The sequence below is a fragment of the Nerophis ophidion genome, linkage group LG13 (genome assembly GCF_033978795.1).
Source record: "Nerophis ophidion isolate RoL-2023_Sa linkage group LG13, RoL_Noph_v1.0, whole genome shotgun sequence".
Lineage (NCBI taxonomy): Eukaryota > Metazoa > Chordata > Actinopteri > Syngnathiformes > Syngnathidae > Nerophis > Nerophis ophidion.
Genome location: NC_084623.1, coordinates 40,615,584 through 40,641,474, shown reverse-complemented (window position 1 = coordinate 40,641,474; position 25,891 = coordinate 40,615,584). Strand labels below are relative to the sequence as shown.

The 25,891-nt window shown below is 40.4% G+C and overlaps 1 protein-coding gene across 1 annotated transcript in view; it reads right to left on the bottom strand.

The window, feature by feature from the left end:
- dpf1 (double PHD fingers 1) overlaps positions 1-25,554 on the bottom strand; it is a 147,974-nt gene extending 122,420 nt beyond the window's left edge. Inside the window, 2 exon segments of the mRNA XM_061918923.1 lie at positions 25,348-25,391; positions 25,393-25,554. Of these exon segments, the coding sequence (XP_061774907.1) occupies positions 25,348-25,391; positions 25,393-25,554 (206 nt within the window).
- Between the last annotated feature and the right edge of the window lie 337 nt (positions 25,555-25,891).

Below are 25,891 nucleotides of genomic sequence, written 5' to 3'. Positions count from 1 at the left end.
ACACATAAACCTCAGGCTTAGGTCAGGCTGATTAGAAAAATAAGTACCAACAAAATATACTGCATAAGAAGATTTGTTTTCCCTACAATTATGTTGTGCTTGAATACATAAACTAAAATAATAATGAATATGAGTGTCAATATTGTCTGTCTATTTGTGTTGGCCCTGCGATAAGGTGGCGACTTGTCCAGGGTGTACACCGCCTTCCACCTGAATGCAGCTGAAATAGGCTCCAGCACCCCCCGCGACTCCAAAAGGGACTAGCGGTAGAAATGGATTGATGGATGAATGGATATTTGTTGTCAATAAAATTCAAGTGTAAATAAAAATACATCTTCACCACTTGAGTCATCATTTTTGCGCTTAAGAAACTTTAGCGCCAGACTTCTTCTGTTTGTTTGATATTGTCATTACTGCCACAAGTGGCGGAAAAGTGTATTATAACTGAGTACAGCTGCGGTTCATACACGAAACAGATCAGCCATCTAATCCAGGGCTATTTAACTACATCATGAGGAGTGCCGCAGTTTCAATATTAATAGATTTTATTTGTAAAAAGCACATTACATTGAGCAAACAACCTCAAAGTGCTACAGTGTATTAAAAAAAAGATAATAATAATAATAATAATAACAAGATAATAAAAATAAATAAAAATAAAAACTAGAACAGCCTAGTAGCTAGAATTAGTATGCATACAACTATAAAAAGGCTTTTTTTTTTTTAAGAAATGGGGGAGGGGTGGGCAAGAGCTCAAGGGGCCGGACATCGAAATGTGATTGTTTTGTCTGAAAGTGCTTCCACAGGTTATATTCCTTTGAGACTGTGTTTACTTAATTGCAAAGTAAAACACATCGGCTTTCACTCTGCACTGTCGATAAATTCGTTATTCTGCCCTTGCTACTCATTTCCAGCGTGTGCAGCTAGTTAACAGCATGAAGAAACAGAAGCTCCATACATTTAGTTTGGGATTGATATTCCTTCTTTTGAATTATTTTCCTTCCTCGGTTTTATTTCTTTACACGTCTTCCTTTATTTAGGGTTGTAAGAAAGAAAAATATTAATATAAAATTAACATTACAAAAGTATGCTATCCTTTTTGTGTTTAACATAAACAATGTCCATTGTGTATTTTACAGAAATAAAATAGAAGGTTTAATATTAATACATTCACACAATGAAATACAGATGTTTAAGCATACTGAAATGAAAAAACATCCAAATCAATATCAAAAGGATTAGGATTAAATAAGCTCTGCTTCTTCCTACTCCTTTTCATATGTGCTGTAATGAAACAACTGGAAATATGTGATGTTTTACATTATAATGTATGCATGCTTGAAATAAACAAACTGAACTGAACATTGGACACAATGTATGTGGCTCATCACAAAAGCGTTATCGCTCTCTACTGGTCAAATTTAGCACTACATGTATTAAATAAGCTTTGATTGCCACCGCTAGTTACTCTCAGACAAAAAAAACAACACAATCACGAATACTAAAAAGCTCCCGAAGTCAGCAATTCCAGTACAAAACAGAGTAAATATCTTTATGCACAATATCTACTTACAAAGATTTGACCATGTTTCATGATGAAGCTTACAGGTGTGTCCATTGCTTAAAAGGTTTTGATTGATTGATTGATTGATTGATTGATTGATTGATTGATTGATTGATTGATTGATTGATTGAAACTTTTATTCGTACATTGCACAGTACAGTGGGGCGGCATAGCTCGGTTGGTAGAGTGGCCGTGCCAGCAACTTGAGGGTTGCAGGTTCGATTCCCGCTTGTGCCACCCTAGTTACTGCCGTTGTGTCCTTTGGCAAGACACTTTACCCACCTGCTCCCAGTGCCACCCACACTGGTTTAAATGTAACTTAGATATTGGGTGTCACTATGTAAAGCGCTTTGAGTCACTTGAGAAAAAGCGCTATATAAATATAATTCACTAATTCACTTCACTTTACTACAGTAGACATTCTGTACAATTGACCACTAAATGGTAACACCCGAATAAGTTTCTCAACTTGTTTAAGTGGGGGTCCACATTAACCAATTCATGGTAGGTCCGACATGAAACAATGACTTTAGTCAGAATATTAAATATATACTTGCTCGGGGCAAAACATTCATACTTTGTTGTCCAGCCATCGTTAAATATCAGATTTTTGCAATTTATTTCAATTTTTTTTATCAGGGTTGAATGTGTTGTCTTTTTCTACTCACCCCACTGCTGCTTAATTGTGACACATACGCCTCTCTGTTGCCCCCTGTGGGGTGGCGGGGTACCGCTTACATCATCAACCCTATTTGAATGGCTTCATCACGCCTATTTGGGTGGTGTTTGGCATGTCAAATGAAAAGCTTTGGCGGACCGGATGGGGCCCAAGGGCCCCCAGTTGAATAAGCCTGCTCTAGGGGGTGCTACCGGCACAACAATGGGACCTATAGTTGAACACTGATTCAAATTGTACTTCAAATAGGAAGCAGTTTCCATCCATTTTTCTACCATATGTCCCTCTCGGGTTCGTGGGGGGCGCCGGGGTATACCTCGGGTACATTCGGACGGTAAGCGGGTTACACCCTGTTTCCACTCAAAAAGTGGGCCCATTTTCTCTGTGCTATTTTGTGATAATTTGTCATTAAATAGAAGCATATTGTCTGAATTGAACGTTTATACAAATACTGAGAGTTCACGCAAATATTTTTGACCCTTTGGTGAGGTATTAAATATTAACCAGATACCGATAGCTCAAAAGCTATTGTTTGGATATTCCTGTGCTAGACATACACTATATTGCCAAAAGTATTTGGCCACCTGCCTTGACTCACATATGAACTTGAAGTGCGATCCCATTCCTAACTCATAGGGTTCAATATGATGTCAGTCCACCGTTTGCAGCTATTACAGCTCCAACTCTTCTGAGAAGGCTGTCCACAAGGTTGCAGAGTGTCTTTATAGGAATTTTCGACCATTCTTCCAAAAACGTATTGGTGAGATCATACACTGATGTTGGTCGAGAAGGCCTGGCTCTAAGTCTCCGTTCTAATGCATCCCAAAGGACTCTGTGCAGGCCAGTCAAGATCATCCACACCACTCTGTCATACGTGTCTTTATGGACCACGTCATGTTGGAAGAGGAAGGGGCCCGCTCCAAACTGTTCCCACAAGGTTGGGAGCATGGAATTGTCCAAAATGTTTTGGTATCCTGGAGCATTTAAAGCTACTTTCACTGGAACTAAGGGGCCAATCCCAGCTCCTGAAAAACAATCCCGCACCGTAATTCTGATCATTTGGATGGGTGGCCAAATACTTTTGGCAATATAGTGTATGTAAAAAAAAAGGTCCTGTATTAAAAATATTGTATTCTAAAACAGGACAATTGTTAAAATAAACATGTATCAAATAAGTATAGTTGCAAATTAATTACTGATACAAAGTCTCCAAGTCAGAAGGGTACTAGTAAAATCCAGTAACATGCGTGTCCACATCTCTCAACTTACTGCGTCATGAGACCCCAACAGGGACAAGCGGTAAAAAATGGCTGGGTGGAGATTAAGTTAAAGTTAAATTACCAATGATTGTCACACACACACTAGGTATCATGAAATTTGTCCTCTGCATTTGACCCATCCCCTTGATCACCCCCTGGGAAGTGAGGGGAGCAGTGGGCAGCAGCAGTGCCCCGCCCGGGAATCTTTCATTGTAATAACCCCCAATTCCAACCCTTGATGCTGAATGCAAAGCAGGGAGGTAATGGTATGATTCGGCTGGGATTTGAACTCACAACCTACCGATCCACTCTACCCACTAGGCCACTGAGTAGGTAAGTTAATGAGTTATTGTAGCCACTAAGTGTTGCCAAAAAACAATTACCACTCTTCTTCAACATACAGACAGTATATGACTATTCCAGAAGGGTAATAATAAATAGGTTAGTGTTTTTCTTCCCTAAAAATAGTCTCTATTTGATTAATTTCACTTTATCAAACATTTTTTAACATTGCACACTACAAAATAATACAACAATGCATGATTTGTGCTGATATCATATCAGATCATTATCGAAATGGGCCAATACTCAAGGCCCCTATAGAAGCAAAAAAATTGGTTGCATCATTGGACTGATTAGTAAGATTTACGCGCAGACTTTATTTATAGTGTTTATGCTGTCTTGCTGTTCCCTTTTTTATTTTACACATGTTACAGCAGGGCTAAACATTTTCTTCTTCATATTCACGGCAGCACCACTGTGGTCAAGCGGGTCACAGAGCATACACACACCTTATAGACCAAACTAACCATCAGACCACACATATTTAAGGAGCAAACGACACAACCAATTTCTGCTTTTCTGTTCGTGCAACTTAAACGGTTACTGTATTTTAATAATTTTGTTTCTATTTTCGACAGGATTAGTTCAGCTAATTGTATTCAAAAACTCTCAAGTGCAATTAAAAGTACTTTCAGCCTTGGTAATGAATTGGCATTTTGCCCAGTGCTCAACACACAGAAATGACGATTAACACAAAAAACGTCTTCGAGATTTGCACACGCACAATATCTTTAATGCATAAGTGTGTTCAAATAGAACCCAAAGTGGGTCCCGGGCGCCATTTGCGGCCCGCAGGTAATTTTTTTAATGGTCCCACATTCTAAAAATACGATTAAAAAAAATAAAAAAAGGAAAAAAGTGGTATAAAAGAGCAAACAGGTCAAATGTAACAAGAAAATGTTGCATTAGGGACGGCGTGGCGCAGTGGAAGAGTGGCCGTGCGCAACCCGAGGGTCCCTGGTTCAATCCCCACCTGGTACCAGCCTCGTCACGTCCGTTGTGTCCTGAGCAAGACACTTCTTGCTCCTTGCTCCTGATGGGTGCTAGTTAGCGCCTTGCATGGCAGCTCCCTCCATCAGTGTGTGAATGTGTGTGTGAATGGGTAAATGTGGAAGTAGTGTCAAAGCGCTTTGAGTACCTTGAAGGTAGAAAAGCGCTATACAAGTACAACCCATTTATCAATGTTTGTTCTACTAACACAAAGCTGCTGTGCAGGCTATTTATTTCTTTAAAAAAAAAATAATAATAATCCAAATCAATGTCATTAAGAATTATTGACCTATTCAAGGCTCCATTTACTTCACATTAAATATTCCACTTTGAGATATTTTTTGGGGAAAATGTTGCATATTTTGTGTTTGCCTTTTAAAAAACAAAGTTTTTTGTTTGTTTTTTAAAAGAAGGGCGTAATGCAGCTGAGATAGGCTCCCGCGACCCCAAAAGGGACAAGCGGTAGAAAATGGATGGATGGATGGGTCTAAAACGAACAAACCAAAAACATGAACAACAATAAAATTGTAAGTAAATAAGTAAACTTAAGTAAACAGTAAAAAAAATTTAAAATTTATTTTTTAACACTTTAATGAGTAGAACCCTTTTGGATCCCCAATAATTTTAGTGGGAATTTTTGTGTGTGTCATTGCTCAAAAAATAATAATGAATTAAAATCAACGTTATGAATTATTGACCTTTTTAAGGCTCCAATTATTATAACATCTCAAATATTCCACTTAAAAATGTCATTGTGTGAAAATATTGCATTTTTTGTGTGTTTTCCATAAAAAGCTGGGTTTTCTTTGACAAAAACAGCATAAAACTTCAATCTTTAGCAATGTTATATTGACAAATTGACCTGATGTTGATATAGAGATTTATTGAATAATGATAAAAATAATAACACCAAATAATGACATATTTTTATCATGTTTTTGACCAAAACCCTTTGGGGTCCCCAAGATCAAGCCTGAGTGGAGGCCTAAATGTATATTTTTTATACATATTTTGTATTGGTTTTTAAAATAAAAACTATCACAATGCCACATTGGTTTGATTTTTCAGTGTGCGGCCCTCAGTGGAAAAAGTTTGGACACCCCTGTAATAGAGCATGGAAAAAAAGCACATGAACATTTACTTTATTAGATATATTTAAAGGGTCGTATAAAAAGTCAACCTTTAGATAAGAATTCTCAGCTTTCATTGAACCCGAGCGAGCAATATCGATTTAACCTTTATTGTATATTGAAGTTCAGTGATTCTCAAACTGTGGTATGGTCACCACTGGTCAGAGTCGTGTAGTATGGCCAACTCGTTTTGAGGCGATCTCTTCAATGATTGGTCACATGACAACAAGGCGCCATGACCGCTACTAACTTTGTGTTTGCGGCGCTTCCGTGTTAGTTTTTCATCGTGTATAAATGGGGGTTCATCATGAGGCTAGTCCACCCGCAGGAATTGTGAAAAGATTTCACATCGCTTTCCCCACAACCCGGAAAGAAGATAAGTATGGGAAGTGAAGGTTTACCATCAACACTGGAGAGCCACCGATTACGGCTTCTTGTGCCAGGTCAACACACCACACAGCTTCTGCGTATTGTTCAGGGGAGGTTACACAGAAGCTAATACAAACAATAACAGAAGAAATTTGTACATTTTAGAAATGGTTTGACAAAAATAGCCTATCTTTGAATCTCAGTAAAACCAAATGGTTGGACATAAAAAATATACAAACTCCTTATTTAAAAATATTGAAATTTAATGATTTGGTAAAATTGCAAACAGCTAAAATTATGAGAGAAGCCGGCGGCGTTTCTGGATGTTGTTGATGAATGGCTTTCACTTTGCATAGTAGAGCTTTAAAGGGGAACATTATCACAATTTCAGAAGGGTTAAAACCAACAAAAATCAGTTCCCAGTGGCTTATTTTATTTTTGGAAGTTTTTTTTCGAAATTTTACCCATCACGCAATATCCTGAAAAACTGCTTCAAAGTGCCTGATTTTCACCATCGCTATATCCACTTGTCCATTTTCCTGTGACGTCACTGCGTGATACCAATACAAACAAACATGGCGGATAGAACAGAAAAATATAGCGAAATTAGCTCGGATTCAGACTCGGATTTCAGCGGCTTAAGCGATTTAACAGAAAACGCATGTATTGAAACGGATGGTTGGAGTGTGGAGGCAGAAAGCGAAAACGAAATTGAAGAAGAAACTGAAGTTATTGAGCAATATCACGACAGACAACGACAACGAGGACGAATTTGGCGATCGCCTTCTAACCAACGATTGCATCTTTTGACCACTGGTGCAACTTGAATCCGTCAAATGGTATGTGTTTGTTTGGCATTAAATGCTGGTGGAGGGAAAGGCTGGATGCAAATATAGCTACAAATGAGGCATAATGATGCAATATGTACATACAGCTAGCCTAAATAGCGTGTTAGCATCGATTAGCTTGCAGTCATGCCGTGCGCAAATATGTGTGATTAGCACATAAGTCAATAACATCAACAAAACTCACCTTTGTGATTTCGTTGAATTTATCGTTGGAAATCCATCTGCTTTGAGTGTCGCAGGATATCCACACATCTTTGTCGTAGCATCGCTATCGTCGGTAGCAATGCAAGACAGAACAGAACAAACGAGGGACTTTCGCATCTTTTGACCACTGGTGCAACTTGAATCCGTCGATTGGTATGTGTTTGTTTGGCATTAAAGGTGGGTGGAGGGAAAGGCTGGATGCAAATATAGCTACAAATGAGGCATGATGATGCAATATTTACATACAGCTAGCCTAAATAGCATGTTAGCATCGATTAGCATGCCATGACCATTGATATGTCTGATTAGCACACTCCACGTAAGTCAACTTCCTTTTGTGACGTCACGGGTGAAAGGTCATTGCTCTGAAAGGCGAACAATTGAAAGAAGTTTCAATCACCGAATTCACCCTTTTAGAGTTCGGAAATCGGTTAAAAAAACATATGGTCTTTTGTCTGCAACATCAAGGTATATATTGACGCTTACATAGGTCTGGTGATAATGTTCCCCTAGCGACCAACTGTATTTAGTGACAGTGTTTTTCTGAAGTGTTCCTGAGCCCATGTAGTGATAGCGATTGATGTCAGTTTTTGATACAGTGCCGTCTGAGGGATCGAAGGTCACGATTATTCAATGTTGGTTTCTGGCCATGCCGCTTCAAGGAGTGATTTCTCCAGATTTTCTGAACCTTTTTATGACATTATTGACCGTGGATGTTGAAATCTCTAAATGTCTTGCAATTGCTCTTTGAGAAACGTTGTTCTTAACCTGTTTGACTATTTACTCACGCAGTTGTGGACAAAGGGGTGTACTTAACCCCATCCTTTCTTGTGAAAGACTGAGCATTTTTTGGGAAGCTGTTTTTACACCCAATCATGGCACCCAACTGTTCCCAAATAGCCTACACACCTGTGGGATGTTCCAAATAAGTGTTTGATGAGCATTCCTTAACTTTATCAGTATTTGTTAAGGTAACGTGTGGAGTTCCCCAGGGTTCAGTCCTTGGCCCTGCACTCTTCAGCATCTACATGCTACCTCTGGGTGACGTCATACGCAAATACGGTGTTAGCTTTCACTGTTATGCTGATGACACCCAACTCCACATGCCCCTAAAGCTGACCAACACGCTGGACTGTGGTCAGCTGGAGGCGTGTCTTAATGAAATTAAACAATGGATGTCCGCTAACTTTTTGCAACTCAACGCCAAAAAAACGGAAATGCTGATTATCGGTCCTGCTAGACACCGACCTCTATTTAATAATACAACTGTAACATTTGACATCCAAATAATAAAACATGGTGACTCTGTAAAGAATCTGGGTATTATCTTCGACCCAACTCTCTCCTTTGAGTCACACATTAAAAGCGTTACTAAAACGGCCTTCTTTCATCTCCGTAATATCGCTAAAATTCGCTCCATTTTGTCCACTAACGACGCGGGGATCATTATCCATGCGTTTGTTACGGCTCGTCTCGATTACTGTAACGTATTATTTTCGGGTCTCCCCATGTCTAGCATTAAACGATTACAGTTGGTACAAAATGCGGCTGCTAGACTTTTGACAAGAACAAGAAAGTTTGATCATATTACGCCTATACTGGCTCACCTGCACTGGCTTCCTGAGCACTTAAGATGTGACTTTAAGGTTTTACTACTTATGTATAAAATACTACACGGTCTAGCTCCAGCCTATCTTGCCGATTGTATTGTACCATATGTCCCGGCAAGAAATCTGCCTTCAAAGGACTCCGTCTTATTAGTGATTCCTAAAGCCCAAAAAAAGTCTGCGGGTATAGAGCGTTTTCCGTTCGGGCTCCAGTACTCTGGAATGCCCTCCCGGTAACAGTTCGAGATGCTACCTCAGTAGAAGCATTTAGGTCTCACCTTAAAACTTATTTGTATACTCTAGCCTTTAAATAGACCTCCTTTTTAGACCAGTTGATCTGCCGCTTCTTTTCTTTTTCTCCTCTGTCCCCCCCTCCCTTGTGGAGGGGTCCAGTCCGATGGCCATGGATGACGTACTGGCTGTTCAGAGTCGGGACCCAGGATGGACCGCTCGTCGGGACCCAGGATGGACCGCTTGCCTGTGTTTCGGTTGGGGACATCTCTACGCTGCTGATCCGATTCCGCTTGGGATGGTTTCCTGTGGACAGGACTCTCGCTGCTGTCTTGGATCCGCTTTGAACTGAACTCTCGCGGCTGTGTTGGAGCCACTATGGATTGAACTTTCACAGTATCATGTTAGACCCGCTCAACATCCATTGCTTTCGGTCCCCTAAGGGGTTTGGGGGGGTTGCCCACATATGAGGTCCTCTCCAAAGTTCTCATGGTCATCATTGTCACTGGCGTCCCACTGGGTGTGAGTTCTCTTTGCCCACTGGGTGTGAGTTTTCCTTGCCCTTATGTGGGTTCTTCCGAGGATGTCGTAGTCATAGTGGTTTGTGCAGCCCTTTGAGACATTTGTGATTTGGGGCAATATAAATAAACATTGATTGATTGATTGATATTTAATGCCACTTTTCCCAACTTCTTTGTCACGTGTTGCTGGCATCAAGTTCACAAAATGATTATTTACAAAAAAAAAATGTTTATCAGTTTGAACATCAAATATGTTGTCTTTGTAGCATATTCAACTGAATATGGGTTGAAAATGATTTGTAAATCATTGTATTCCGTTTATATTTACATCTAACTCAATTTCCCAACTCATATGGAAACGGGGTTTGTACATTGGAGGCAGCCACCACAGTTGACATACATTACACAGAAGTCATCATTTCTCCGTGATTGTTGGTCCAAAGCTAATTAAAATTTGGGCAAAAACGAGGGTGGTAACTTATTTTTTAGTCGTTCTGTGTGTTGTTGTTTTTTAACGTTTATTGCGCCGTTGGTAATAAAAAGTAATTAAATTACAAGCGTTTAAAATAAAACAATTGAAAAACAGATAAAAAAAATTGAATAAAACAATAAAATACATCCATAAAATAAAATAAAACAATAAAAAAAACTAATCAATAAAATAGATCAAAACAATAAAAGACACAGAGTACCACAAGACTCACACAATTTAAAAGCCAGAGAATAAAAGTGGGTTTTAAGACGAGACTTAAAACATTCAACAATTGGGGACATTCTGACATGAGAGGGCAGAACATTCCAAAGTTTAGGGCCAACAACAGAGAAGGCCCTGTCTCCCCTAGTTTTAAGCCTCGCTTTAGGCCCTACAAGTTGGAACTGGCCCTCGGGCTTCAACGCGCGAGCTGGAGCATACATTTGAATGAGGGCTGTCATGTACTTCGGGGCAAGTTCATTCAAAGCTTTAAAAACAAACAGAACAATTTTTTAATCAAGAATCCCAAGGTTAAAGTAATGTTTTACTTTCCTATATTCAAAAACAGTGACTATTCACACAGGGGCCAACAATACTAAAAATATTTGTTTTATAAAACATCTGCCTTGTTTTTAATAAATACCTAGGCCTACTACTAGGGGTGTGGGGAAAAATCGATTTGAATACAAATCGAATCGATTCTCATTTTTAAAAAAATCGATTTTTAATTTTTATTTTTTTTAATCAATCCAACAAACCACTACACAGCAATACCATAACAATTCAATCCAATTCCAAAACCAAACCTGACCCAGCAACACTCAGAACTGCAATAAACAGAGCAATTGAGAGGAGACACAAACACGACACAGAACAAACCAAAAGTAGTGAAACAAAAATGAATATTATCAGCAACAGTATCAATATTAGTTATAATTTCAGCATAGCAGTGATTAAAAATCCGTCATTGACATTATCATTAGACATTTATAAAAATAAAAAAAAAGAACAATAGCGTCATAGTGGCTTACACTTGCATCGCATCTCATAAGCTTGACAACACACTGTGTCCAATGTTTTCACAAAGATTAAATAAGTCATATTTTTGGTTCGTTTAATAGTTAAAACAAATTTACATTATTGCAATCAGTTGATAAAATATTGTCCTTTACAATTAGAAAAGCTTTTTTTTTTTAAATTTGCTACTCTGCTTGCATGTCAGCAGACAGAGGTCGATCCTGATGAAATCCTATGTATTGAAAGAATACAGAATCGTTTTGAATTGGAAAAATATCGATTTTGAATCGAGAATCGCTTTGAATCGAAGAAAATCGACATATTATCGAATCGTGACCCCAAGAATCGATATTGAATCGAATCGTGGGACACCCAAAGATTCGCAGCCATACCTACTACACTACAGTATTTCAAGGTTGGTTATTATTAGTTTTCCTTGCCCTTATGTGGGCCTACCGAGGATGTCGTAGTGGTTTGTGCAGCCCTTTGAGACACTAGTGATTTAGGGCTATATAAGTAAACATTGATTGATTGATTGATTTATATTATGGTGGTACTCTTTCTGAGGTGGTATAAGTTTGCAAACCACTGTTGTAGTTGTTGCGAAGCGGCTCATGATTTACGACGCATTACTTTTCACTACAAACACAATATGCACTGACAGAATATCTAGGCGCAGTCAAGGCGTTGAGGGGATCCGGTTTGGTGGCTGCAGGATTATGTCTCTGCTTTTTGCAGATGATGTGGTCCTGATGGCTTCATCTGGCCAGGATCTTAAGCTCTCACTGGATCGGTTCGCAGCAGAGTGTGAAGCGACTGGGATGAGAATAAGCACCTCCAAGTCCGAGTCCATGGTTCTCGCCCGGAAAAGGGTGGAGTGCCATCTCCGGGTTGGGGAGGAGACCCTGCCCCAAGAGAAGTCTTGTTCACGAGTGAGGTCGTCTTCAGTAATGCGGACGCTGTATCGATCCGTTGTGGTGAAGAAGGAGCTGGGCCGGAAGGCAAAGCTCTCAATATACCGGTCGATCTACGTTCCCATCCTCACCTATGGTCATGAGTTTTGGGTTATGACCGAAAGGACAAGATCACGGGTACAAGCGGCCGAAATGAGTTTCCTCCGCCGGGTGGCGGGGCTCTCCCTTAGAGATAGGGTGAGTAGCTCTGTCATCCGGGAGGAACTCAAAGTAAAGCCGCTGCTCCTCCACATCGATAGGAGCCAGATGAGGTGGTCCGGGCATCTGGTCAGGATGCCACCCGAACGACTCCCTAGGGAGGTGTTTAGAGAACGTCCAACCGGTAGGAGGCCACGGGGAAGACCCAGGACACGTTGGGAAGACTATGTCTCCTGGCTGGCCTGGGAACGCCTCTGGATCCCCCGGGAAGAGCTGGACAAATTGGCTGGGGAGAGGAAAGTCTGGGCTTCCCTGCTTAGGCTGCTGCCCCCACGACCCTACCCCGAATAAGTGGAAGAAGATGGATGGCTGGACAATATGCATCCCTAAAATTGTGGCCAAACTAAATATCTATATGTTATATGTTTTCAACAAAAGCATGTGTAATGTGTTGAATTGGTAATTAGTTGTCCTGAGCTAGCTGTGGGGCACAAAAAGACGCCATGAAAAGACAGACCTGCAGACATACAGTACTGTACAGTACAGTACAGCAACCCCACCAGGCACACCCAAAGGACTATTTTGTCTGAATTGAATTCTTGCGAGTCCTGTCCAGCAGAAACAGTCCATTTCATCTCAGGCCCATGTTTCATCCCCCCATCTCTCTCTCCTTTCTGTGTGTGTGAGACACATTGCCAACTGTAGTTCCTGGTTACAGCAATTAACACTCATTAGCTTGCAATAGGGGAACACAGGGCTCCCCCTAGAGGTGAAACCCAATCACTGGCGCTGCTGCTGAGAAATCTTAGTGGGATTTTTAGTGACCAATAAAAACCAGGGTGCACTTGTGTTTTGTGAGATGAGATAGTCATACTGTTTGACAATCAACCAGACCATGTGTTGATGGCTTCATTATTATTATTATTATTTAATTAGAGCTGTGTATTTGCATGTGTGTATGTGCGAGTGCTGGGGTTTTATTTAAGCTTGCAAAAACACTTGAAAGTCTGCACACCTGGTCCACACAGCTGTTTTACACATAGCTGTCCATCTGTGCACTCGCTCCCATGCACGGAAAAGTGCAAAGACACACACACATTGCTGTTTCTGTCAGGACTTGGAATAAGGAGTGGACCCAGATGCAGAGATGAGGTTCTAATAAAGCTTTTATTTTGAAACAACTTTTAAACCTCCAGAGCCAGAGTATTGCGCACTTAATGATTAACAAAAAATCTGCGGAAATAATTCCAAAATAAGATAAACCAAAAATCACTCCAAATAATAGGAGGAATAAACTAACTAAAAGACGAACTACAATTAAAGTCATATCTACTATAAAAAATAACAAAGCGCTCCAACAGGAGGAAGAACAAAAAAGCTATAAATTAATACTTGATAAAGATAAACAAAAAAAATCACTCAATATTTGAGGAGGAAAAGGAATTTTGAAAAATACAAAAACTCACCAAATAGGTTGAACGAAGGCTAGAATAACAAAGGTTGCTCAAAGGAGGAAAAAGTAAAATTCTAAATTACAGCAAGAGATTTCTTGTTCCAAGCAAGTAAACGTGGGAATAAGCAAGGCATGGATAGAAACATGGACATGGATGCTAGATTGACACGAAAGCTCGAGACGATCTGGCACAGGACAAGGGGAGGCATGAGCTTAAATAGAACATGATGGTAATGGGAACCAGGCGGAAACAATCAAGGGAGACACAAGAGGAAGGGCCCGTGATCTGAAACAAGGGGAGTTGCTTTTCAAAATAAAATATGAAAATCACAAGACAGAAAAAAACCAAGAGAAGACTTCCCTCACCGTGGTGTGACAGTTTCTTTGTGTGTGTGTGTGTGTGTGTGTGTGTGTGTGTGTGTGTGTGTGTGTGTGTGTGTGTGTGTGTGCACAGTGAAGAAGTAATATCAGGCGGCCTTCTGTACTGTTCCTCCCTTCCCCCAAACTCAGCCCCTCCATGGCTGAACTCAACAGATTAAACTATGCAGTATCACCCGTACCAATCCCCCCCCCCCCCCCCACACACATCGCCACCACCCCTCAATTCAATTTCTCTTCCACTGCCCTCCACTCGCTCGCTCGCTCGCACACTTGAAATCTCTCTCTCTCTCAGTCTCTCTCTCACCCACTAATGTATACAACTCTTGCAGTATGGTGGATGAGTCTCCGGTTTTAGAGCAGAAAGAGGTCACACGTTGACAGCATGTATGTGTGTGCACCTTCTGACATCTTAATTACATGTGTGTGATACAGCATTACAAAAAAGCCCCACCACCCTTATGTGTGCACCGTGCATGCCGAATATAAAAGTCTATCTTTGTGCGTGCATGCATATCTGGTCTGTGTGCGTGTGTGTGTGGGTGTATATAGCGCATAGCTATAGCTGCAGTGTGTATTAGGAGCAGTAAATCAGAGGAAGGCAATCTGCCTCTGAGCAGCTCCTTCAGGTGAGATTTATTGCCACTGCACTTGGCCTCTTATAAGGCGATGGACTCCTTAGCCCCTGTATCTGGCCCGGTGTGCGCATGTGAGCCTATGGGATGGGGATTTCTCACTTTAACCCATTCCTGCCCGGAGGAAATACACCACTGCCATCAACAACAACATCAACAACTCCTCCCCTGTCTGCATCCCAGCCGCAGAGAGGAGAAGGGATGTTGTTGACCCCACCCCTGAGAATGCACGATTCCCCCTCTCCTCTCTCTCTCTCCCCCGCCGACCACACCGCTTCCATTTCGGACTCAAACTGCGCATTCCAGGATGGAAATCATGGCAAGGTCCCAGAAGCGGTGCAGCTGACTTGACTGTCAGTTAGGTAGCACCGGAGAAATAGGTCATAGAGCTAAAAATACTTATCTATATCTCTCTCTTTCCTGCCTTCATCCCTCTCTCACGGAATCCAAAGTGAAGCAGAATTGCATTCCAAATAAAGAGATGATGAAAGGAATAACTTGGAGAAAGAAACACTCTTAAAAACATCAGACCTAAAGGCCTGCTGTCTTATGAATAATGCATGAGACGCTGTGTGTGTGTGTGTGTGTGTGTGTGTGTGTGTGTGTGTGTGTGTGTGTGTGTGTGTGTGTGTGTGTGTGTGTGTGTGTGTGCACATTTGGGCACATGTGTCTCCAGTTGAGCAGGTGGAGGAATGTAAAAATGTGGATATTATGTGTCCCTCATTTGCTCACTCAACTCAAAAATGCTGAACCCCCTTAAACCACAACTAAAAATTGACCAGGATTTCAGTATTTTTCACAGCAAAATATTGTAACCCATGTGGGGAAAAATCGATTTGAATTTGAATCGCGATTCTCACGAATCGATTTTCTTATTTTTTTCAATCGAATATTTTTTTAGATTTTTTTTTTTTAATCAATATAATAAAACAATACACAGCAATACCATAACAATGCAATCTGATTCCAAACCAAACTGACCCAGCAACCCTCAGAACTGCAATAAACAGAGTAATCGAGAGGAGACACAAACACGACACAGAACAAACCAAAAGTAGTGAAACAAAAGTGAATATTATCAACAACAGTATCAATATTAGTTATAATTTCAGCATAGCAGTGATTAAAAATCCCTCATTGACATTATCATTAGACATTTATAAAAAAAAGGTAAAAAAAGAACAATAGTGTCACAGTGGCTTACACTTGCATCGCATCCCATAGGCTTGAGTTCAACACACTGTCCAATGTTTTCACAAAGATAAAATAAGTCATATTTTTGGTTTGTTTAATAGTTAAAACAAATTTACATTATTGCAATCAGTTGATAAAATATTGTCCTTTACAATTCCAAAAGCTTTTTTTTTTCAAAAAATCTACTCTGCTAGCATGTCAGCAGACTGGGGTAGATCCTGCTGAAATCGTATGTATTGAATGAATAGGGAATCCTTTTAAATCGGGAAAAAAATCGTTTTTGAATGGAGAATCGTGTTGAATTGAAAAAAAACAAAAGGATTTTGAATCGAATCGTGACCCCAAGAATCGATATTGAATCGAATCGTGGGACACCCAAAGATTCGCAGCCCTAGTAATCCACATGTTCTGTACCATTATAACAAATTACCTGTAAATTCAAATTGATTTGTCTCTGAAGGGGTCCAGTAAGCCAATGTTTCTCAACATTTTCTTGAGCCAAGGCACATTTTTTGCGTTGAAAAAATGCCGAGGCACACCACTAGCAGAAAACATTAAAAAAAATTTAACTCAGCAGCCGATATTGACGATAAAAAGTCGTTCTCGCAATTTTGGGATATGAATTCAAACCACAACCAACCATTCATCACTATAGCGCTTGTCTCAAAGTAGGTGTACTGTAACCACCTGTCACATCATGCTGTGACTTATTTGGAGTTTTTTGGTGTTTTCCTGTGTGTAGTCTTTTAGTTCTTGTCTTGCGCTCCTATTTTGTTGTTGATTGTCATGTCATGTACGGATTTACTTTGTGGACGCCGTCTGCTGCTCCCACACACAGTGAGTCTTTGCTGTCGTTCAGCATTCTGTTTTTGTTTACTTTGCAGCCAGTTCAGTTTTAGTTTCGTTTTGCATAGCCATCCCTAAGCTTTAATGCCTTTTCTTAGCAGCACTTGCATTTTGTTTATTTTTTATTTAAGCATTAGATACCTTTTTACCTGCACCCTGCCTCCCGCTGTCGTCTGCATATTGCGATCACGACAAACTATGTTCCCCGACATCTACAAAACAATTAGCTACCTGCTGCCACCTACTGATATGGAAGAGTATTATACGGTTACACAAACAATCGCTCAAAATTCTTGACCGAAAACCATAACACCACTATCACTGTTTAGTTCTCCAAAAATATAGATTGTTAAACTTAGCTAATATTCAAAGATTAGCATCAATACGAATGGCCCATTGAATCCTAAATAACACCGTACCAGCGCCACTTAAGCACTTTGTCCAGTTTACATCTGGTGTGACAACTAGAAAAACACGAGCCTCCACCAGGGGCCAGTGTAGCATACCCAGATGTAAAACATCTTTTGCACAATCAGCCTTTTCATATAAAGCCATAAATGAATGGAACCACCTCACAACAAACTTGGAAAGTTTAACAGATTATTTTACATTTACAATTGAAGTTAAAAAGTGGCTTTGGAGCAATGAAAGCTGCACACATGGTCACTGAGGTGGGCACTGTGATTGACAGATCAAATTCCTTTGTATTATATTTATCCATGACAGCATTTTTGTTGTAAATTGTGAGGTGTGTGCGTGTGTTGAAATCATGGTTGTTTTTTTTGTTTTACAAATGATGACAGAAGTGAACAAGAGCATGTATTGTCTTTGTGTGATGATATAAATGAGATGTGGTTGTATTGTATATTAAGAATGTGTCCATGAAAGGGCATTTTATGACTTTTATAAATTTGATTATGTGATATGATATGATTTTATTGCATGATTTTTGTATCTCTTTAATTTAGGTAGCTAGGGACTGCAGATGGAAATGAGCTATTTAGCTATAATCTGGTACAGAACATATCTGTCCTTGAACTTAATGTTTCTGTGCATTGTCCCTTTAAATAAAGAGTAAACTCTGCCGCACTTTAGGCAGCACAGACACTCAACGACGGCACATTATTTGCGGATTATAGTTACTGGTTTGCAAAAAATATTTTTAACCTAATCAGGATGACATCATCTCCCATGGCACACCAGACAGTATCTCACGGTACACTAGTGTGCCACGGCACAGTGGTTGAAAAACAGTGCTGCAGATTACTAGTAATTGGTGGTACGCTGTTAAAATGAAAAAAAAGAAATAACATATTTCACAGCAATTAACCGTTAATTCACGGTAAATTATCATAATCCTCTGTAATATCGCAACAAATGACCTATACATTTAAACTGATTAGTTTCTTAAGGTAGTAGTTCTCAAACTTTTATCACCAAGTACCACCTCAGAAAACACTTGGCTCTCCAAGTACCACCATAATGACCAACATTAAAATACATTAGTGTAGTAGGCCTATGTATTCATTGAAAACAAGGCAGCTGAGTGTGAAGCGACTGGGATGAAAATCGACACTTCCAAGTCCGAGTCCATGGTTCTCGCCCGGATAAGGTTGGAGTGCCATTTCTGGGTTCGGGAGGAGATCCCGCCCTGAGCTGGAGGAGTTCAAGTACCTCGGGGTCTTGTTCACGAGTGAGGGAAGAGAGGATTGTGAGATCGACAGGTGGATCGGTGCGGCGTCTGCAGTGATGCAGACCTTGTATTGATCTGTTGTGGTGAAGAAAGAGCTAAACCGGAAGGCAAAGCTCTCAATTTACCGGTCGATCTGCGCTGCCGCACTCACATATGGTCATGAGCTTTGGGTTATGACCAAAGGGACAAGATCACAGGTACAAGCGGCCAAAATGGGTTTCCTCCGTTGGTGGTATGACTCTCCCTGAGAGACAGGGTGAGAAACTCTGTCCTTCGGGAGGAGCTCAAAGTAATGCCGCTGCTTCTCCATATCGAGCCAGATGAGGTGGTTCAGCCATCTGGTCAGGATGCCACATGAATGCCTCCCTAGGGAGGTGTTTAGGGAACGTCCAACAGATAGGAGACCACGGGGAAGACCCATAAAACAATGGAGAGATCATGTCTCCCAGCTGGCCTGGGATTGCCTCAAGATATCCCGGAAAGAACTGGACGAAGTAGCTGGGGAGAGGGAAGTTTGGGCTTCTCTGCTTAGGCTGCTGCCACCGTGACCCAATTTCGGATAAGTGGAAGAAAATGGTTGAAAGGATGGATTTTCTGGTGCACCACTAGATGGAGCACGCGTACCACTACTGGTACACGTACCACAGTGTTCCGTAGATCGGTTAGCTGTTAAACTATCTATCCATCCATCCACTTTCTACCGCTTGTCCCTTTTGGGTCGCGGGGACTGCTGGAGCCTATCTAAGTAGCATTCGGGTGGAAGGCGGTGTACACCCTGAACTAATCACAATAAAATTGTTATTGTGAAGTCACAGCATTTAGTTGTAACTTTATTGTGGTTAAGAATAAAATTACAACTGTAAAATTAGAGCATTTATTTGTTTTTTTAATTAATAGTAAAAGCACATGTGAATAGGCTAATTGGCGACACTAAATTGGCCCTATAGTGTGTGAATGTGAGAGTGAATTTTGTCTGTCTAACGCGATGAGGTGGCGACTTGTCCAGGGTGTACCCCGCTTTCCGCCGGACTGCAGCTGGGATAGGCTCCATCTACCCCGCCGACAAAGAGCGGGACAAGCGGTAGAAAACGCATGGATAGATGAATCACAGCTCTGCAAAAACAGTAAATTGCGCTCAAGTTATTTCACAAGAAATTATGGTAAATGTTGCCATAGAAGTATTTGGGGCGGTATAGCTCGGTTGGTAGAGCGGCTGTGCCAGCAATTTGAGGGTTGCAGGTTCGATCCCCGCTTCCGCCATCCTGGTCGCTGCTGTTGAATCATTGGGCAAGACACTTTACCCACCTGCTCCCAGTGCCACCCACACTGGTTTAAATGTAACTTAGATATTGGGTTTCACTATGTAAAGTGCTTTGAGTCACTAGAGAAAAAGCGCTATATAAATATAATTCATTTCATTTCATTGCAATTATTAAGCAGCAATTTGCAGGGAATTTACAATGGAGTACAAAACCCCAACATTTCTGTTGTAGATACTGTACATTTTTCTAAGAATATGCTCTCAAAAATTTTTTACTTTTAGATTTTCTTCTTGTCAGAAGATATTTTCAGGACAATGGATGGAATTTATACGTCTCAAAAGTACCTTTTTTTGGGGGGGGAGATTCGAGGGCGACTTGTCCAGGGTGTACGCCGCCTTCCGCCCGATTGTAGCTGAGATAGGCACCAGCACCCCCCGCCACCCCCAAAGGGAATAAGCGGTAGGAAATAGATGGACGGATTTTTTACTTCTCAAAAGTACCTTTTTTTTTTTTTTAGGAGAGCAGACGGCGACTTGTCCAGGGTGTTCCCCGCCTTCCGCCCTAATGCAGCTGAGATAGGCTCCAGCACCCACCGTGACCCCGAAAGGGACAAGCGGTAAAAAATGGATAGATGTATAGATGGAAGTATATATTTAAAAGTACCAAAAAAAGGTACAAAGTCATACAAAGTAAACATGTGTACCCTTTCAACACTACACTGTAAAAATATTACTTTTCCTATAAATTCACAACTACATAATTACTAGCTAATATATGCATTACTATTATAGACATATTTCCTGTGAAATATATTTACGCTACAGAACTGCGATTTTATGGTTAATTACAAAAAACTAAGTGGTGTGGCATCACAACTATGATTGTATAGTTAATTACTCTCTGGGTATTACAGAATACTACTTACTGTACAAGAGTATACAACATAGCAAATCACTTTGAATTTACAGTTATTTGTAGTGATATTACAGAGGACTATGATTACAGTACTTTACTGTGAAATAACAGATAATTGTAGTGAAATATAAGGATAATGTCATTTTTACAGTTGATTGTAGTCCTGTTACAGTACATTTTGATTACAGTATTTTGCTGTGGGAAAAATACTGTTAAATGCTGTAAAATCGGTCAGTGTTTACAGTGTAAGTGTGTCTGCTGCATTAAAATGTGTTTAGCTCATAGACAGTATATATTAACAGTAGCGTTTTGAATAGGGTATATAAGTAATAGTATTATAGTTATAATATTAGGAGCCATTAATAATAATGGTAATATTTTTTGCCATCATTAGCACATTTCATTATTGCCATCAGCTCTATTCAATTAACTTGTAATCATCATAATTTTAACATGATGTCGTTGTATTGTCAATGTACTCCTTCAAGCTTTTACTTATGTTGTGTGTTGAGCTTTTATTCTCTTTCATTTTGGCTTCAAGCACACTTTTGCATCATTCTGGCTCTATCTGCTAAGGCTGCAAATCTTTGGGTGTCCCACGATTCGATTCAATATCGATTCTTGGGGTCACAATTCGATAATATATCGATTTTTTCGATTCAACGCGATTCTCGATTCAAAAACGATAATTTTCCGATTCAAAAGGATTCTGTATTCATTCAATACATAGGATTTCAGCAGGATCTACCCCAGTCTGCTGACATGCTAGCAGAGTAGTAGATTTAAAAAAAAAGTTTTTATAATTGTAAAGGACAATGTTTTATCAACTGATCGCAATAATGTAAATTTGTTTTAACTATTAAACGAACCAAAAATATGACTTATTTTATCTTTGGGAAAATATTGGACACAGTGTGTTGTCAAGCTTATGAGATGCGATGCAAGTGTAAGCCACTGTGACACTATTGTTCTTTTTTTTAATTTTTATAAATGTCTAATGATAATGTCAATGACGGATTTTTGATCACTGCTATGCTGAAATTATAACTAATATTGATACTGTTGTTGATAATATTCATTTTTGTTTCACTACTCTTGGTTTGTTCTGTGTCGTGTTTGTGTCTCCTCTCAATTGCTCTGTTTATTGCAGTTCTGATTGTTGCTGGGTCAGGTTTGGTTTTGGAATTGGATTGATTAAACAAAAAAATAAAAATAAAAATAAAAATCGAAAACAATTTTTTTTATTTAAAAAAAAAAAGAGAATCGATTTTGAATCACACAACGTATTCGATTCGATTCGTATTCAAATCTATTTTTTTCCCACACCCGTTCGATCTGCTATTTAAGAAGTTCCTGTCATGTGAAGCACTTTATATTGTACAGGGTTAGGGTGATATAAAGATTGTACTTTGATTGGTATAGAGTTGGTTGGTTACAGTCAAATATTACAGCTTCGCCACATATTTTTAGCACATAAAAATATCAATACTACAGTAGTATTGGCCTTGAGATGAGACCAAAACAATCAGATCATGCTCTTCAGTATCATGGCCACTGATTGGCTCAGTCTCAGACAGCATTACTGTAATATATTAAAGTGACTAAAAGGGTGTTATTTCATGTCGACAGGGCTCAAATGTTGTTGAAAAATATATTTAGAAAGTAGTAAACCGTTTTATGCTCTAGCTATGAATATTTTCGATATATAATGAACAAGTCCTACTTTTTGGAATTGTATTTAATGTGGTCAAGTCAGGAGCCAATGAATAGCCATAAACGAGGGACGACTGTAAATTAGAAAGGTACACAAATGCACCTGAACTGAATGGTACAAAAATGTCTCGCATTGTACCTTTTTAGGTACATGTGGTTACTTCTATATTTTAAGAGGTTGACGTTCTGTATTGTCTTTTGAATTTCATTAGCAGTGAATATTTGTGCATAGATGAGATGATTGCAAATGAGCAAATATCAACCTAAAGAGCCTCTGATAACTGATGGCTTATCTGCAGAAGTGCAAAAAGATACCCTTGGGACAGTACTACTCAACTGGTGGCTCGGGGGCCAAATCCAACCTGGGAATGACACCATGACACTATAGTACAACAAACATTTTATAAGAGATTTCCCAAAAACACCAGAGTGCTCCTGTTTTAAAGAGAACACAGATCCCTGCATTGACATGTTAACCTTGCAAAAGCAATCAGAATGTTGGGGTTCAAATTCGTGAGTGACATAAATACTTTTTTGCCCCACTGTACGTCGGGTTAGGCTATGTTCACACTGTAGGTGAGTTGCATCCCAAGAACACCACACCTACTGTGAAGCATGGGGGTGGGAACATCATGCTTTGGGGCTGTTTTTCTGCTAAGGGGACAGGACGATTGATCTGTGTTAAGGAAAGAATGAATGGGGCCATGTATTGTGAGTTTTTGAGCCAAAACCTCCTTCTATCAGTGAGAGCTTGGAATGGTTGACCAAATACTTATTTCCAACCATAATTTACAAAGAAATTCTTTAAAATTCCTACAATGTGAATTTTTGGATATGTTTTTTCACATTCTGTCTCTCACAGTTGAAGTGTACCTATGATGAAAATGACAGACCTCTGTCATCATTTTAAGTGGGAGAACTTGCACAATCGGTGGCTGACTAAATACTTTTTTGCCCCACTGTACGTAAATAAACATTTACAAACTCTTTCTGTGTAAATAACTCATTTCCTAACATATATGTCTGCGGCTTATGGAAAAGTATTTATTTTTCTTCAAAAATTTAGTGGGGGTTTACATATCGGCTCGCTCTATTGTCCGGAAAATTCGGTAGTTAAATATCTCTGATTTAGGACTTCTCGGCTGATGGTGAAAATCCTAAAAGGCAGGGCCGGCTCATGGCCTGCGCTCATCCATCCATCCATCCGTTTCCTACCGCTTGTCCCTTTTGGAGTCGCGGGGGGTGCTGGAGCCTCTCAGCTGCAGTCGGGCGGAAAGGCGGGGTACTCACTGGACAAGTCGCCACCTCATCGCAGGGCCAACACAGATAGACAGACAACATTCACACACTAGGGTCAATTTAGTGTTGCCAATCAACCTATCCTGTGCATGTCTTTGGAAGCCGGAGTACCCAGAGGAGAGAACATGCAAACTCCACACAGAAAGATCCCGAGCCCGGGATTGAACTCAAGACTACTCAGGACCTTCGTATTGTGAGGCAGAGGCACTAACCCCTCTACCACCGTGCTGCACTCAGTGTTTTTTGGTTTATTTTGTAGATTTCTTTATTGGTTCAGTTGCTATTACAAACCTTGTTCCAATGAGGAAATATGGGTTTAATTATTTTCTTATCTTTATCCCACAGCTTGCATTGGGTTTGTTTGGTAGCAGCAGTATGTGTCAACAAAATCATGTTTAAAGATGGGAGGTTGGGAGATGACGAGGGCATGTACATGTAAAAAAAAAAAAAAGAGCGACGAGGAATAAGCAAAATGGTCCTGAACGTGGAAGCGGGTCAGAAAAGGTGACGGGCTAGAGAGAAGAAAAAAGAGAGCGGGAGAGAGATTATCGCTAATCCAAGAGAGCGAGTGCTGTTTGGAAAGTACCCATGAGCGAGTCGCTGCTCCTTATACGTCAACTGCAGTGGACAACAACTGGGGATGCGTTTTATACCACTTTTACTTCCACTGAATGAATCAGCAGCAGCTCTGAGGGCATTTGGGGACAAAGACAACACTGCTGTGGGACACACCTATGCCGATATCCTCCCTCATATCTGACAAGCACCTGATGCATTAAGCATCATTAAAACCGATATCACTTATCCGTCCCCAGTCTTTGCACACTCATCAGCACCATGATGTATTCAGTGTCAATCAGCACTTGACACCACGTGACTGTGCACAGTTGCATCCATCCAACACATTTTTGTCATCATTATTCTGGGGGGGAGAAACATGCATATGCAAAAATAAAGCAGGGCTCAGTTTGCTGCTGCATGTCAAGTGCTTTTTTTAAAGGCAGCACATACAGGAGAGTCATTCATGGCTGCACGACATGCAGACGGATCCGAGCCCCCTAAAAAAGGTTTTCACTAGAGCTATTGTGCGTGTTTCTCTGCAGGTTAAGCAGAGCTGCAAATAAAATAAATATATATATATATATATATATATATAATAACTTCACTTCCAATCTATAATGAAACGCGTGCAACAGAAATGCATGAATTCAAAACAAGTGCTGGTGTGAACGTTGCAGCGTGTATACCTGGCGCCCCCCTTGGCCCAAAACACGAGTGGTGTGAAGATATTTAACCCTGCCTGCCTGCAGACTGCCTTCCACCAGCCTGGCTCTGACCGTGATCTTGGCTGCCTGCACTGGCAAGTGACACACCGGGTCACCCCTCCACCCCTCCATCCCAGCCCCGGCATTCCTGCATGCACGCCTGCATGCACGGCTCATTGTGCAGAATAGACCAACATCAACTTCCATGCGTTATTATCTGGCATTGATGCACGCAGGTGTTTAGCCTTTTAAAATCACGCCAACGCCAAAAAAAAAAAAAAAAAAAAAAAACATTTTTTTAAATACGAAATTAAGTCAACGATAAGCCCGCGCTGGAATGTGCTGTACTTACGATTTGAGGTGGTTCTGCACCGCCGTGGCCATGTTGGTGTGGTATGGTTGGAATGCAGCGCCGCAGAGCCCGGTATTGTACATGTAATGTAGCAGCTATTTCAATTTCATTCATTCTCTGGGGCTGCGGCTGCGGCCGCCAGCCAATGGGAGTCGGGAGCGCACGTGACGACATTGGGGAAGTGTAGTTTTTTACGCATGTCAACATGAAACCTGTCCAAGAGCTGCGCACTACAAGTCCCGGCGCGGGTAGCGCCTGCGACGACGCCGCAGACCCCGCCTTGCTTCCGAGAGGGCAAATAGAGCAGCCCTCAAACATCTACATTTTATTTTCACAGTTAGGACAAAGACTGACTGCCTCTCTTTTTTTTTTTTTTTTTGTTAGATGGTGGGCGTGGCTTGTCACCGCCAGTGCTGGCTGCCTAGAAGTTGCAATTAATGCTCTTCAGCAGGCCTGGACAATTAGTTTTTAGATTAAAAAAAAAAAAGTGTGTCTGGGGGCCAGTATATCTATTTTTAGGGAATTCTAATATAAAACCTCACAA